General features: G+C 39.5%; 1 protein-coding gene across 1 annotated transcript in view; it reads left to right on the forward strand.

Annotated features, from left to right (window-relative positions):
* The window catches only part of LOC106092914 (lachesin), a 77,689-nt gene extending 61,587 nt beyond the window's left edge, over positions 1 to 16,102 (forward strand). Inside the window, exons 8-12 of the mRNA XM_013259870.2 lie at positions 26 to 109; positions 4,391 to 4,500; positions 12,262 to 12,324; positions 12,585 to 12,845; positions 12,943 to 16,102. Coding sequence (XP_013115324.2) covers positions 26 to 109; positions 4,391 to 4,500; positions 12,262 to 12,324; positions 12,585 to 12,845; positions 12,943 to 13,025 — 601 coding nt within the window. The 3' untranslated portion in view covers positions 13,026 to 16,102. The remainder of the gene's footprint in view (positions 1 to 25; positions 110 to 4,390; positions 4,501 to 12,261; positions 12,325 to 12,584; positions 12,846 to 12,942) is intronic.
* Positions 16,103 to 17,236: the final 1,134 nt, after the last annotated feature.

Below are 17,236 nucleotides of genomic sequence, written 5' to 3' on the forward strand. Positions count from 1 at the left end.
TCTTCTTCCCCTATAAAACGCCCAGGGCCATAATCTATTGGGTTTACAATTCAGTCATGGTGCTGCCTAGTAAGAAGTACAAAACCGACTATACGGAGAACTCCTACAGGTAAGTTTTCCTTACTCAAAGATGCCTTTTGAAACTATTTACTATTCATACATTTTGTTGCCATGATTGTTGTTGTTGTTGTTGTTGTTGATATTGTCACCCCGCCGGATGTGTTCATGTGTGACACTCATGTGTTATTATTTGAAAATAAATATTAAGCAAGTCTAAAGTCAACTGCATCAGGCTCTAATATTCTCCAATGTATTTTAAACTAATAAACAAAAGTCATTTTATCAAAAGTTAACTAAACTTGTCCCAGGAGCAGGCAGGCAGGCACGCAGCCAGGCACTTCGTTATGATAGATTGTGTGTTACAGCATGTGGACTATTGTGTTAGGAAGGTTAGCCATCTAAAGTTCTGACATTTGAATACATTTAACAAGAAACGGTTAGCTCTTGATTAGTATTGTACCAAAATTAAAGAAAAAAAGAAAAAAACACTTCTTGTAAATGGAGGACCAATCATTGTTCCCCAATCCCCTAAAATAATTTTATCCTAACTTAAAAGATTAGAGCCAAAAAAATCATTTAAAAACAGTAAGGAAAGGCAAAAGTCGGGCGGTGCCGACTTTATAATGCCCTACACCTACACTAAAGGTACAAAGTGGGAGCTACCTAGTTTTTTGAACCAATTTTGATAGACCTTGGCGGATGTTTTCAGATGGGCTTTTTAACAATCCGTATCAAATTTCGAGCAAACATGTTCAAACTGCAAAATAGACGGTTGGGGTAAAAACTTTAAATCGAGATATCGGTCTATACGGCAGCTATAACCAAATCTGGACCGACCTGAAACAAATTGAAGATGAATGTCGAAGGGCTTATCTGAACTCAATATCCCAAATTTGGGCGAAATCCGGCAATAAGTGCGCCCTTTATGGGCCCAAAACATTAAATCGAGAGATCAGTCTATATGGCAGCTATATCCAAATCTGAACTGATCTGAGCAAAATTAAGAAAGAATGTCGAAGGGCTTATCTTAACTAAATGGCCCAAATTTCGGCGAAATTGGACTATAAGTGTGCCTTTTATGGGCCCAAAACCTTAAAATGAGAGATCGGTCTATATGCCAGCTATATTCAAATCTGTACCGATCTGTGCAATGTTGCAGGGGCATATCGAGGGGCCTAACACAACTCGCTGTCCCAAATTTTGGCGCCATCGGACAATAAATGCGCCTTTTATGGGCCCAAAACCTTAAAATGAGAGATCGGTCTATATGGCCGCTATATCCACCGATTTGAGCCAAATCAAAGAAGGATGTCGAAGGGTCCAACACAACTCTCTGTCTCAAATTTCGGCAAAATCGGATAGTAAATGTGGCTTTAATGGGCCTAAGACCCTAAATCGGCTGATTTGTCTATTTAGCAGCTATATCCAAATCTGGACCGATTTGAGACAAATCAAAGAATGATGTCGAAGGGCTCAACACAACTCACTGTCCCAAATTTCAGCAAAATCGGATTATAAATGTGGATTTCATGGGCCTGAGACCCTAAATCGGAGGATCGGTCTATATGGCAGCTATATCCTAATCTGAACCGATCTAAACCAAATTGAAGAAAGATGTCGAATGGACTGAGACAACTCACTGTCCCGAATTGCACCAAAATCAGACTGTAAAGGTAGCTTTCATGGGCCTAAGACTCTAAATCGGCGGATCGGTCTATATGGCAGCTATATCCATATCTGAACCGATCAAGGCAAAATTAAAGAAAGATGTCGAATGGACGAAGACAACTCACTGTCCTGAATTGCACCATAATCGGATTGTAAATGTAGCTTCTATGGACCTAAGACCCTAAATCGGAGGATCGGTCTATATGGCAGCTATATCCAAATCTGAACCGATCAGGGCCAAATTAAAGAAAGATGTCGAATGGACTAAGACAACTCACTGTCCCGAATTGCACCAAAATCGGACTGTAAATGTAGCTTCTATGGGCCTAAGACTGTAAATCGGAGGATTGGTCTATATGGCAGCTATATCCAAATTTTGACCGATCTGAACCAAATTAACGAAGGATGCCGAAGGGCCTAACACAACTCACTGTTTCAAATTTCAGCGAAATCGCATAAGAAATGTGGCTTTCATGGGCCTAAGACCCTAAATCGGAGGATCGGTCTATATGGCAGCTATATCCAAGTCTGGACCGATCTGAACCAAATTGACGAAGGATGTCAAAGGGCCTAACACAACTCATTGTCCCAAATTTTAGCAAAATTGTATAATAAATGTAGCTTTTATGGTCTTAAGACCCTAAATTGGCGGATCGGTCTATATGGGCGCTATATCATGATATAGTCCGATATAGCCCATCTTCGAACTTAACCTGCTTATGGACAAAAAAAGAATCTGTGCAAAGTTTTAGCTCAATATCTCTATTTTTAAAGACTGTAGCGTGATTTCAACAGATAGACGGACAGACGGACGGTCATGTCTAGATCGTCTTAGATTTTTACCCTGATCAAGAATATATATATATACTCTATAGGGTCGGAAATGGATATTTCGATGTGTTGTAAACGTAATGACAAAATGAATATACCCCCATCCTTCGGTGGTGGGTATAACGAAGGATAATGCTTAAAGTTTGCCATAGTATTATCAGGCCATACTTGGTTTGGATTTTGGAGACTGACGAACGGACGAACGGACGTGGCTAGATTGACTCAAAACGTCGAAACAATCAAGAATATATGTACTTTATGGGATCTTAGACGAATATTTCGAGGTGTTACAAGCGGAATCACTAGGTTAGTGTAGCCCCACCCTATGGTGGTGGGTATAAAAAAGTGTTAAAACCAAAAATAACCAAATTTTTGATTGTTCTAAAGATACGAATCTAGGTTTGCAAGACTAATGGCTTGGGAGTCTTGTGTGCTAATGGTTTGCGTATTGTAACAATTTACACAACAAAAGAATTTGTGGATAGTCCACAAAATTTCAATTATTTTGTGCGTCAAGTCTCTACAAACCTATTTAAACAAATAAAGTCTTTGATTCAATGCGTTGAGAATTTTAAATTTCACATACAAAGTTGGCAGTTGGTTTTTCCTTAGAGTTACTTTTCTTCATGTGGGTCAGTTTAAGCTGACCTTTGACTTCATGATGGCTAACTTTACGGTAAAAACTAGGCACTCGCACTTCCTTTCTGCCTGATTGAAGGCTGCCAGTGTAGCCTACCCCAAACTGAGTTTTGTTTGGTAACCTCTCATCATTATAAATTCATGATAAAAATTTATCATCTTAGTCTTGTTGTAACTATCAAATTTGGTAATGGTTATTCGTGGAACTCACTCAAACGCCCAAAGCTGTCCATAAAGTTTTGTTCAAAGTGAGAATGCTACATGTGAATATTGTGAAAACAACAACAAAAACAAGACTAATAACCATCTTTAGTTGCGAGAATTGAAAACTTTGACATCATATGTGAAAAGTAGTCATAGACTGTGCGTATGTACGAAAGCCCATGCGTCTATATGCGTTGTATGTGAGAGTGTTTGTGTATGGCTGCTGTATGCAAACTAATCATATTCTTAGAAAGTTTGATATAGTCGACACACTGGCAGCACATACCATGTGCCATTCCTTTGAATAACTGCTCTGGAAAGATCCCTAAGATGTCTTGAGAGACTTTTAAAAGTTTTATTTCCTTTCATGGGGAGCAACGAAGAAACGAAGAATGTTGTCGTAGATATTTCAAATATTTTTGATGAGGAGCCCAACAACTAAGACTCCTTAGAACGCAAAGCCTAGAGTCTACATACATGCGTCTATCTGTTCAAATAAGTTTCGTTTCACAGCCAACAAACACACCACCCAATCACCCCTGCCCCTCTTTGCCAAATGTTTCTCTGTCACTTCACAGAGGGTTATTTTAAAGTTTTAAATGAATATTAATTTCATTTAATTTAATTGGATGCCAAAGCAAAAACACTCAACTATGAAATTACTCAGAAACTTGGCTGGCTGGCTGGCTGGTGAATATGAACTCTCGGTGGAGCATCATCAACACCAACACCACCACATGACAACCGAGCAATTTACTCACACTATGACAATTAGAGGTTTGCCTTAAAGTGTTGTAAATTAATTACATAATGTGTTACAAACCCACTTAAGTCACATGAATATGCCTGCGTGCACATGTATGTGTGTCTTTGTGTTTGTGCACCACAAATTGATATAAATGCATAAATTTGTAAATTTTTCTGAAATTTAATTCTATTGACTGACTTGAGGCTCTTTTGTTTTTCTCTTTATTTAATTTCCAATTAGAGCCCACATGAAGCTGACAATTCGGAATTTACAGTATGGCGATTTTGGAAATTATCGCTGCATCTCCAAGAATTCCTTGGGGGAAACGGAAGGATCGATACGTGTTTATGGTAAGTTCAAAAATCATTTGTGAATAAATGTAAAATAATACCTGTAACAAGTAATAAGGCGTTAGGTTCGGCTGGGCAGAACTTTGGATACCCACCACCACGGGTGTATGTGTAAACCACATTTCGTCAAAATCTTGTGAAAAATGCATACCTTATGCCCCATAACAGCTATATCGAAATATGTTCCGATTAGGACCAAATCCTAACAAGAAAAAACCGATCACATCCACATACGACACGGATGTCGAAAAGCCTAACATAAGTCACGGTGTCAAATTTCAGTGAAATCGGATTATAAATGGGACTTTTAACGAGCCAAGACATTAAATCAAAAGATCGGTCTATATGGCAGCTATATCTAAATTTTAACCGGTCAGGGTCAAATTGACGAAGGATGTCGAAGGGCCTAACACAACTCACTGTTCCAAATTTCAGCAAAATCCGTTAATAAATATCTCTTTTATGGGCCTAAGACCCTAAATCAGAGGATCGGTCTATATGGCAGCTATATCCAAATCTGGACCGATCAGGGCCAAATTGACGAAGTATGTCGAAGAGCCTAATATAACTCACTGTCCCAGATTTCAACAACATCGACTAATAAATTTGGCTTTTAAGGGCTTAAAACCCAAAATCGGAGGATCGGTCTATATGGCAGCTTTATCCAAATTTGGACCGATCAGGGCCAAATTGACGAAGTATGTCGAAGAGCCTAACATAACTCACTGTCCCGAATTTCAGCAAAATCGGATAGTAAATGTGGCTTTTATGGGTGTAAGACCCTAAATCGGGGGACCGGTTTATATGGCAGCTATATCCAAATCTGTACCGATGTAGGCCAAATTGAAGAAGGATATCGAAGGGCGTAATTCAACTCACTGTTCTAATTTTCAGCAAAATCGGAAAATAAATGTGGCTTTTATGGGGCTAAGACGCTAAATCGGGGGATCGGTCTATATGGCCGCTATATGAAAATTTACATCGATCTTAGCCAAATTGAACAAGGATGTCGAGAGGCCTAACATAACTCGCTGTCCCAAATTTCAGCAAAATTTGATAATAAATGTGGCTTTTATGAGCCTAAGACCCTAAATCGGAGGATCGGTCTATATGGCAGCTATATCCAAATCTGTACCGATGTAGGCCAAACTGAAGAAGGATGTCGAAGGACCTAACATAACTCACTGTCTCAAATTTCAGCAAAATTTGATAATAAATGTGGCTTTTATGAGCCTAAGACCCTAAATCGGAGGATCGGTCTATATGGCAGCCATGTCTAAATCTGGACCGATCTGAGCCAAATTGACGAAGTATATCGAAGGGCCTAACACAACTCACTGTCCTAAATTTCAGCAAAATCGGATAATATATGTGGCTTTTATGAGCCTAAGACCCTAAATCGGAGGATCGGTCTATATGGGGGCCTTATCAAGATATACTCCGATATAGCCCATCTTCGAACTTACCTAGCTTATTAACAAAAAAAGAATCTGTGCAAAGTTTCAACTTAATATCTCCACTTTTAAAGACTGTAGCGTGATCTCAACGGACAGACGGACAGACGGGCGGATATGTCAGATCGTCTTAGATTTTTACGTTGATCAAGAATATATGGACTTTATAGGGTTTGAAATGGATACTTCGATGTGTTGCAAACGGAATGACAAAATGAATACACCCCAATCCTTCAGTGGTGGATATAAAAAGTGCCAGCCCGATTACTCTCCATCATGGATCTGCGCCAAATTGACGAAGGATGTCGAAGGGCCTAACGTAACTCACTGTCCTAACTTGATCACAAGAATTCATGGACAGACAGACGGATATAGCTAAACCAAATCAGGAGGTGATTCTAAGCCGATCGGTATAAATATCAATGGGTTTAGCTCTTCTCCTTTTTAGCGTTGCAAACAAAATGCACAAACTTATAATACCCTATACTATAATGGTGGCGTAGGGTATAACTAATTGAGCCCATTTACTAATTCAAACCATAGGTTACACAAATTTGTCATATCCGTAGAGGGAGCGAACCCTTCTCGTTATCACGAGTATCTCAAAAACGCCAGATCTCGGTGATGGGTCTATTGATTTAGGCAACATTTCTAGACCCCTTTATGGTAACCCAAAACACGCAAAATTAGTATAAAGCTTTGGGGTCACTGAAGTTGCGGGGACGCCCCAAACCAAAGACATGTCTAACGAATAGGATATTTGAATATCAAACAAGAAAGAGCGTTTTAAGTTCGGCTGGGCCGAATCTTATATGCCCTCCACCATGGATCGCATTTGTCGGGTTTTATGCGCGGTATCTCTTTTTAGTAGCTATTGGAGCTATTTAAGATATAATCCGATTCAGACCAATAATGAATGCTGAACATTGTAGAAGTCCTTGCGTAATATTTCAGTTCATTCGGATAAGAATTGCGGCTTGTAGGGCCTCAAGAAGCAAAACCGGGAGATCGGTTTATATAGGAGCTGCATCAAGCTATTGATCGATTCAAACCATATTAGCCACGTATGTTGAAGGTCATGAGAGAAGCCGTTGTACAAAATTGGTGCCAAATCGGATGACAATTGCGCCCTCTAGGGGCTCAAGAAATTAAGATCTCAGATCGGTTGAGGCTCTTGAGGCTCTTGAGGCTCAAGAAGTCAAGAACCCAGATCGGTTTATATGGCAGCTATATCAGGTTATGTACCGAAATTTTGTATAAATACTTCTTATTAGTGTAGGTCGGTTCTACTCCTTCGAAAGTTAGCATACTCTCGACAGACGGACGAACGGACGGACAAAACTAAGTTTGGTTTAAATCGGTCCATGTTTTGATATAGCTGCCATATAAACCGATCTGGGATCTTGACTTCTTGAGCCTCTAGAGGACGCAATTCTCATCCGATTTGGGTGAAATTTTGCACGAGGTGTTTTGTTATCACTTCCAATAACTGTCCAGTATTGCGCAAATCGGTACATAACCTGATATAGCTGCCATATAAACCGATCTTGGGTCTTGACTTCTTTAGCCACGAGAGGGCGTAATTCTCGTCCGATTTGGATGAAATTTTGCACGTGGTAATTTGGTTTCACTTGCAACAACTGCGCTAAGTATGATTCAAATTGGTATATGATTTGATAAAGCTGCCATATTAACCGATCTTGGTTCTTGACTTCTTCAGCCTCTGGAGGGCGCAATTCTCGTCCGATTCGGCAGAAATTTTGTACCGATATCGTATGAATCGGATTACTGCCATATAAACCGATCTGGGATCTTGACTTCTTGAGCCTCTAGAGGACGTAATTGTCATCCGGTTTGGCTGAAATTTTGCACGAGGTGTTTTCTTATCACTTCCAATAACTGTCCTAAGTATTGGGCAAATCGGTAGATAACCTGATATAGCTGCGATATAAACCGATCTTGGGTCTTGACTTCTTGAGCCACGAGAGGGCGTAATTCTCGTCCGATTTGGATGAAATTTTGCTCGTGGTATTTTGGTATCTCTTTCAACAACTGCACTAAGTATGGTTCAAATCGGTACATAATCTGTTATAGCTGCCACATAAACCGATCTTGGGTCTTGACTTCTTGAGCCTCTAGAGGGCGCAATTCTCGTCCGATTTGGCTGAAATTTTGTACAACGGCTTCTCTTATAACCTTCAACATACGTGGCTAATATGGTGTAAATCGATCAATAGCTTGATATAGCTCCCATATTAACCTATCTCCCGATTTTGCTTCTTGAGCCCCTACAAGGCGCAATTCTTATCCGAATGAACTGAAATATTACACAATGAGTTCTGCAATGATCAGGATTCATTTATCGCCCGAACCGGACTATAACTTGATATAGCTCCAATAGCGTTACAGTTCTTATTCAATATTCTTTGTTTGCCTAAAAAGAGGTACCGCGCATAGAACTCGACAAATGCGATCCATGGTGGAGGGCATATAAGATTCGGCCCGGCCGAACTTAGCACGCTCTTGCTTGTTTAACATTCCCATTAAGCTTCAGCCTTTAAAATTTCATTATTCATAAACATGCAGTTCTTATGTTGTCAATGTGTTTTCAAAACTTGACAAACTTAAGGACATTAAAGGCGTTTTAATTGTCGACCTAGTTAAATAAATTTATGTTTGCATTACCACAACACAGCCTGCATTGTGACAAGCGCTTTTTTTGAATAACAATTTGTTCGTTCGCGTTCGCCATAAACCACAAATTAATGAAATTTAATTAATAGTTCACACAATTATTGAAAAGCAAACAGAGCAATCAATTTGCCTTTTAAAGAAACCAAAGTAATTGCTGTGAAAGCCACGAAACAATGTCGAGAGTCAGAGTGGGTAAATTTTCAAGATTACTGGGGGGTAGAGGGACACATGTAAACTTAAAATGCAAGTGCTTTTCATTTCAGTATTGCTCCTACCATAGGATGAGATAACCTAATATTATGGATGCCATATAAATACGGTTCAAATCAGTACAGATTTGGATATAATTGCTATATAGACCGATCTCCCTTGGGTCCATAAAAGGCGCAGTTATTGTCCGATTGTGTTGAAATTTGGGACTGAAAGTTTTCTTAAGCCCATCGATAGTGTTGGTTGATTTGGACCGGAGTGATCCAGAATTGGATATAGCTGCCATATAGACCGATCTCTCGAATTAAGGTTTTGGACCCCAATAGGCGCATTTATTGTCTGATTGACTCCTTGACATGCTTGTTTAATACGGCCCAGATCGGTCCAGATTTGGATATAGCTTCCGTATAGTCCGATCTCTCAATTTAATTTCTTAGGCCCATAATAGGCGCATTTATTGTCCGATTTCGCTGAAATTTGTTCCCTGTTCAATAAAGACCAGATCGGTCCAGATATGGATATAGCTGCCATATATACCTATTTACCGATTTAAGGTTTTAGGCTCATTAAAGGTGAGATTATTAACCGATTTTGCTGAAATTAGGCACGAGTAAGGCTTGAGTTCCATTATGCCCCTCGGCATTCGCACCGAGCATGGTTAGGATCGGTCTACATTTCGATATAACTGCCATATAGACCGATATCTAAATTTAAGGTCTTAGGCCCATAAAAAACGTCCGATTTCGCTGAAATTTGGGACAGGGAGCAGCATTGGGCCACTCTATATCTCAGTTCAATACGGCCCAGATCGATCCAGATTTGAATGTAGCTGCCATATAGGCCAATCTCCCGATTTAAGTTCTTAGAACCATAACAGCACATCTTTTATGCGAATGTGATGTGTTAGGCTCTTCGATATTCCTGTTGAATATGGTTGAGATCGGTCTATATTTCGATATAGCTGCCATTAAGACCGATTTCCAGATTTAAGGTCTTGGGCCCATGAAAGGCGCATTTGTTGTCCGATTTTGCCAAAATGTGGGAAAGTGAGTTGTGTTAAGCCAGTCGATATTCTTCTTCAATTCGGCCCAGATCGGTCCAAATTTTGATATAGCTGCCATTGAGATCGATCTCTCTCTATGAAAGCCGCATTTATTATTCGATGTCGCCGAAATTTGGGACAGTGAGTTAAGTTAGGAGGGCAAGTCCGTCAATGGAACTGAATCCTGGTGAGAACATCAGAAAAAATTTTCATCGGTGGTTTTCCCCTCCTGATTCTGGCAATATTCGTGAGGTACTATGACATGCAAAACTTCTTTACAAAGAGGTGTCGCACTGCGGCACGCCGTTCGGACTCGGCAAAAAAAAGGAGGCCCCTCATCAATGAGCTTAAACTTGAGTCAGACTGCACTCATTGATATGTGAGAAGTATACCCCTGTTCCTTAGTGGAATGTTCATGGGCATAATTTGCAAATTTGCATTTGAGTTATGTTAGGCCCCTCGACATCTTTCTGGAATGTGGCACAGATGGATTCAGATTTGGATATAGCTGCCACAAAGACCGATCTCTCGATTTAAGGTTTTGGCCCCTTAAAAGGCGCATTTATTGTCCGATGTCCTCAAAATTTAGGACAGTGAGTTGGTTGTGCAAGCCCCTTCGACATCCCTCATCAATTTGGCTCAGATCACTCCAGATTTGGATATAGCTGCCATATAGACCGTTCCGCCGATTTAGGGTATTAGGCCCTTAAAAGCCATATTTACTATCCGATTTTACTGAAATTTGGGACAGTGAGTTGTGTTGGGCCCTTCGACATCTTTCTTCGATTTGGCGCAGATCGGTCCAGATTTGGAAATAGCTGCCATATAGACCTCTCTCTAAATCTTAGACCTTAAATCTCTCGATTTAAGGTCTTGCGCCCATATAAGGCGCATTTATTGTCCGATTTTGCTGAAATTTGGAACAGTGAGTTATGTTGGGGCCTTCAACATTCTTCTTCAATGTGGCGCAGATCGGTACAGATTTGGATATAGCTGTCATATAGACCAATCCTCCGATTTAGGGTCTTAGGCTCGTTAAAGCCAGATTTATTATCCGATTTTGCTGAAATTTGAGACAGTGAGTTGTGTTAGGACCTTCGACATCTTTCTGCAATATGGCACAGATCGGTCCAGATTTGAATATAGCTGCCATATAGACCGATGTGTTGATTTAAGGTTTTAGGGCCATAAAAGGTGCATTTATTATCCGATGTCACTGAAACTTGGCACAGCAGATCGGTCCAGATTTGGATATAGCTGTCATATAGACCGAAACTCCGATTTAGGGTCTTAGGCTCGTTAAAGCCACATTATAATCCGATTTTGCTGAAATTTGGAACAGTGATATTCGTTAGGCCCTTCGATATCCTTCTTGAATTTTGTCTAGATCGGTCCAGATTTGGATATAGCTGCCATATAGACCGCTCCGCCGATTTTGGGTCTTAGGCTCATAAAAGCCGCATTTATTATCCGATTTTGCTGAAATTTGGGTCAGTGAGTTGTTTGAAGACCTTCAACATCCTTCTTCAATTTTGCCCAGATCGGTCCAGATTTGGATATAGCTGCCATATAGACCGATCCGCTGATTTAGGGTCTTAGGCCCATAAAAGAGATATTTATTATCCGATTTTGCTGAAATTTGGGACAGTGAGTTGTGTTAGGCCCTTCGACATAGTTCTTCAATTTGGCCTAGATGGGTCCAGATTTGGATATAGCTGCCATATAGACCGATCTCTCGATTGAAGGTCTTGCGCCCATTAAAGGCGCATTTATTGTCCGATTTTGCTGAAATTTGGGACAGTGAGTTGTGTTAGGCCCTTCGACATATTTCTTCAATTTGGCCTAGATCGGTCCAGATTTGGATATAGCTGCCATATAGACCGATCTCTCGATTTAAGGTCTTGCGCCCATTAAAGGCGCATTTATTATCCGATTTTGCTGAAATTTGGGACAGTGAGTTGTGTTAAGACCTTCGACATCTTTCTCCAATTTTGCCCAGATCGGTCCAGATTTGAATATAGCTGCCATAGTGGCCGATCTCTCGATTTGAGGTCTTGCGCCCATAAAAGGCATCGTTTATGGTTCAGATCGGTTTATTTTTAGATTAAGCTACTTAAAAGACCAATGTTTGGTTATACACAATTGAACAATGACTTGTACCGATTAGTATTTGGTCCAAATCGGAACATATTTCGATATAGCTGCTATTGGGTATAAGGTATGCATTTTCACCGGATTTTGGCGAAAGGTGGTTTACATACATACCCGAGGTGGTGGGTATTCAAAGTTTGGCTCGGCCGAACTTAACGCTTTTTTCCTTCTTTTTATATAAAAAAATTTTTAATCTCTTTTTCATTTCAGAAATTCCCTTGCCATCAACGCCTTCCAAGCAGGTGACGCATTCAACCATAGACACAAGAGAAAGTAAGTATGACATAGTTTTTCCACCCACTAAAAATAGATAAAAATAGAAATATTTAGATGACTTTCATTCAAGTCTGCCAGACAATCGGCATCGTGCCTATGGTAGAGACTCCCAGCTTCTTTCTGGCCCAAAAATGATCTGAATAAAAATTATTGTTAAAAGTTTAATTTCATAGAGACAAATGTTATGGCAACTCGCAATGCAATTAATTAAATTTTGTTTTTTCCATTTTTCTTCTTTTATTTTTTTCTAATTACAGACAACATCATTCCAGTGCGGAATGATTCCTTGAAATCTCTCCAAACTGATGTGAGTTCATTGAAAAATGAATTACTAGGCACAAGTGTGTCCTCGTCGCCAGCGTCACAGGGTGCCACAGCCTTGGTGCCGTCAATAGCTGGCAATAACCTGCAAAGTTTTGGGTCGGCCAGCAGTTCGGTGGAACGCAAAGGTTCACTAGCGATAGGCAAAAGCATGTTCTATACAGAACATCCACCCAATCACCTGGAGGATTCATCAGGTACTTCAATCAAATGAAAAACTGAAAAATTTAGAGAATCTTTAGAAAAACAAAAAACTAATGCATTCTTATATAAAAAATATCTCTAACATTTCAGCTTCTACAGCAATACCAACTAAGCATATACTAATCCTTTGTGGCAGTGCTTTAATAGCGACATTCTTAAGGTGGCCAGCGTAAAATAGTTTTTAGACACAAAACTTCCAATCATCACACATTCCTAAATCCAAAGAGGAGAAGTTTAGTTAAATTCACACCTTTATATGTTGATAAATGGAGGATTTAAACATTGACTCAATATCCAATACAGAAAGCAAAAATGACTTAAAAATAGCAGAGTCTTTGACACTTGAATGTCTCTTAAGAATTAAATAGCAAAATGTTTATAAATTATTTTCGCTTTTTTTTTAAATATTGAAATTGACAATAATAACCTACATATCACCCAAAACAAAGACCCCAACACCAGAAACATATCTCCCCCCTACACAAACTCTAAGACTAAGGCCAACTCAAACCTGTCGAAAGGTTGTGTGTGTGTGTGTGTGTGTGTGTATTGTGAGGACTTAAAAACTGAACAAAAAGAGTGTCGATGAAAATGTCTCTTTTTTTTTCTCTGTCACCCAACACGCAGGGGATGTCCCCTATGAATGCAGTGCATTGCGCTGGAGAGAGGAAATTAGGAAATGGAGGGGAGGAAAAGGATGCTTATTGACATTTGTCTTAAATCTTTGAATGTCAAAGTGGGTGCGAAAAACTTAAGCCGAAAGTCGATTCCACATACGAACGGTTCGGGCGAAATAAGAATTCTCCCTATAATGCATTGTGCGGTCCGCTGGCCAATCAATTACAAACGGGTGTGAGTTCCTGGAATGTCTAGTATCCCTAACATACATCCTTACATCAGGAATCAGAAGACGAATATCAGACGAACACGCTCCATGAAAGTACCGATAGAACAGCGCCCAACAATCCACATTGCGACGATGATGGGAGGGAGGCAATAGAGTTGGATACCCCACTGTCCCCAATCAACGCCATAGCTCTCCTTTGTACACGGTCCAGTAGCTCCAGAGATGATTTTGAAGCTGCAGCCCATACATGTGAGTTGTACTCCATTTTTGGTGTAGTGGTGTAGATGCTAAGAAGATCAGACGGAGTGAAGTAATTCTTACACCATTTAAGGTAGCCTAAACACTTGAATGCTTTTTTCGACACTTCGAATACATGTTTAGCCCAAAGGACGTCGCGTTATATTTCCATGCCCAGAATATCAAGAGCTTCTGATTGCTCAACATCTACACCGTTAATGGACAAAGATGATCGTAATCGTTCAGCGAATCGTTTGTGTGACAACAAGCAGCACTAAGTCTTCCGTGCATTAAAATCTACTCCACTCATTCGACCGCAGAGGCAGACTGTATCGTCCATAACCCTCCTTTTGTCCTCAGTCTCTCGAAGACCCGGCCTATGGTCAAATGAGTATGAATGACAGAGATTACTGTCATCCGCGCAAATGAAATCGGTTCAGATTTAGATATAGTCCTCATATATATGTTCGTCCGATTTCCAGTAATAATGCAATAAAATGGTCATTTGTTATCCGATTTTCTCGAAATTCGGCAGGAGTGACTTTCTCTCTACTCTCAATATTACTGGTGAATTTCATGAAAATCGCTTCAGATTTAGATATAGCTCTCATGTATATATATCGCCCGATTTTAACTTCTAGAGCCACAGCAAGCGCATTTATTGATCCATCTTGGCAAAATTTTGCCCAACGCTTTCCTCGACGACTGCCACAGTATCTGAGGAGTTTGCTTGAAATCGGATCATATTTAGATATAGCCCTCATATATATGTTCGTCCGATTTCCAGTAATAATGCAATAAAATGCTCATTTGTTATCCGATTTTCTCGAAATTCGGCGGGAAGGATTTTCTTATGACTCTCAATATTGCGGGTGAATTTCATAGAAATCGGTCCAAATTTAGATATAGCTCTCATGTATATATATTTGGCCGATTTTAACTTCTAGAGTCACAGCAAGCGCATTTATTGATCCATCTTGGTAAAATTTTGCACAACGCTTTCCTCGACGACTACCACATTATCAAAGAAGTTTGCTTGGAATCGGTTTAGATTTAGATATAGCCCTCATATATATGTTCGTTTGATTTCCAGTAATATTGCAATAAAATGGTCATTTGTTAACCGATTTTCTCGAAATTCGACAGGATTGATTTTGTCTCAACTTTTAATATTGCTGGTGAATTTCATGGAAATCGGTTCAGATTTAGATATAGCTCTCATGAATATATATCGCCCGATTTTAACTTCTAGAGTCACAGCAAGCGCATTTATTAATCCATCTTGGCAAAATTTTGCACAACGCTTTCCTCAACGACTGGCACAGTATCTGAGGAGTTTGCTTGAAATCGGTTCAGATTTAGACATAGCCCTCATATAGATGTTCGGCACCGTCCGACTTTTGCCCTTCCTTACTGGTTTTATGTTGAAATCTGGTGCTACTAACTACCATGTTTTTTGCCGCGGCGAAATCTATCAGCCTCAACCCATTACTGGACGTTATCTCGTGTAGGCTAAACTTTCCGACTGTTGGACCAAAAATATCTTCCTTCCCCATTTGCGCATTAAAATCTCCCAGGACAAACGATCATGGGCGGGGCAGAGGTCATATTCTCTCTCTCTAGGCGCTCGTAGAAAATATGCTTGGTCTGCTGGTCTTTGTCTTCTGTCGGGGCATGGTCACAAATAAGGCTGATGTTGAAGAATTTGGCTTTTATGCGGATTGTGGCTAGCCTCTCATCCACCGGAGTAAAGCTGGAGACAAGGTCTTTCAGTCTCCGACTAACCACAAATCCACAGCCAAGTTCATGCCTCGTATTATGGCAGCTATCAACAATGAGACAAATCCTCATATAGCAATGAAATATTGAAAGCCCTTAATTGTATGTCTTGAAATTTTTATTTTGTAACAGTTTTTTTTTTCCTCCCTATTGAACTATTAAATATTTTATTTTTATTTGTTCAATAAATTCTCTCTTTAACTTCTATAGAGACAAAATCATTGACACAAATCCATTGTGCTGTTAGGGAAATTAACACTTTCAATTAAAACAATGCCGCACAAAAAAAATCTAACATAAAAGCCCTCTTTAAGCGACACACACACAAAACGTTCATGCATATCCTTATCCAACATATCCTTACAAACCAAACAAGAACAACAACAACAACAAAACAAACACCGACTGACTCACATATACATAGACACTTAACTCGTCACAATGGATGGCTGAGTATATTATTATTTATAATTTATTATAAATATTGTAATCATAAAACATTAGTTAATCATCAGTTCAATGATAGATAATTTATGTATTAAACGATGACAAAAGCGTCAGAGATGACGCCAACGCCGACAACGTGGTGAATTGATAATTGGTTGGGATGACCACACTTTATTAATTGCTGACCAAATTAACGGCGTTAAAGAGCAGAGCAGAGCAGAGCATTAGCAGTGCCGGTCTATAGATACATTATATAGACCGACTAAGCTTGTACATACTAGGTAAAGGTAAATAGAGGCCAAAATACAAAAAAATACCTACTTCTACTACAACTACAACTCTTATAATAATACAAATACTAATCGTATTCATATATCCATAACCAAAGCCATACCCCCCATCATATCCTTGCTACGCTAGTGAGTTATGACTATTGAGAATACTACTAAAACACAAAAATAAATATGCAATAAATATGAATGGCCCGCCACATGGACACACTGAGAGAGACAGACCAAATGGCACTATGTAACACAATATGGAAAACTTTGATTTTTTTTTTATTGACCAAGCTAGGAACCAATGTTGGAAGTCAAAACAAGACAAAAGTCTCTGCTAGCTCCAGAAGCAAAAACGGGGAGTCAGTTTATATGGGAGTTGACTGAGACAGCCTGAAGAGGGATTTCAATATGACTGCTATGCAGATGATGCTCAGTGGGATCGAACCAACAAAAAGACTAGTAAAGAAGTAAAAAGGCGTTAAGTTTCGTCGGGCCGAACTTTGGATATCCACCACCTCGTTTATATAGGTAAACCAACTTCCATCAAAATCCGGTGAATATTGCATACTATATGTCCCATAGCAGTTATATCGAAATATGTTCCGATTTGGACCAAATATTAATAAGTACAGTAGACATATATAAAAATAAATCAATCTAAACCATGTACGACAAGGATGTCGAAAAGCCCAACATAGGTCATTGTGTCAAATTTCAGTGAAATCGGATTATAAATGCGCCTTTTATGGGGCCAAGACTTTAAATCGAGATATCAGTCTATATGGCAGCTATA

Source organism: Stomoxys calcitrans, chromosome 1, assembly GCF_963082655.1.
Source record: "Stomoxys calcitrans chromosome 1, idStoCalc2.1, whole genome shotgun sequence".
Classification (NCBI taxonomy): domain Eukaryota; kingdom Metazoa; phylum Arthropoda; class Insecta; order Diptera; family Muscidae; genus Stomoxys; species Stomoxys calcitrans.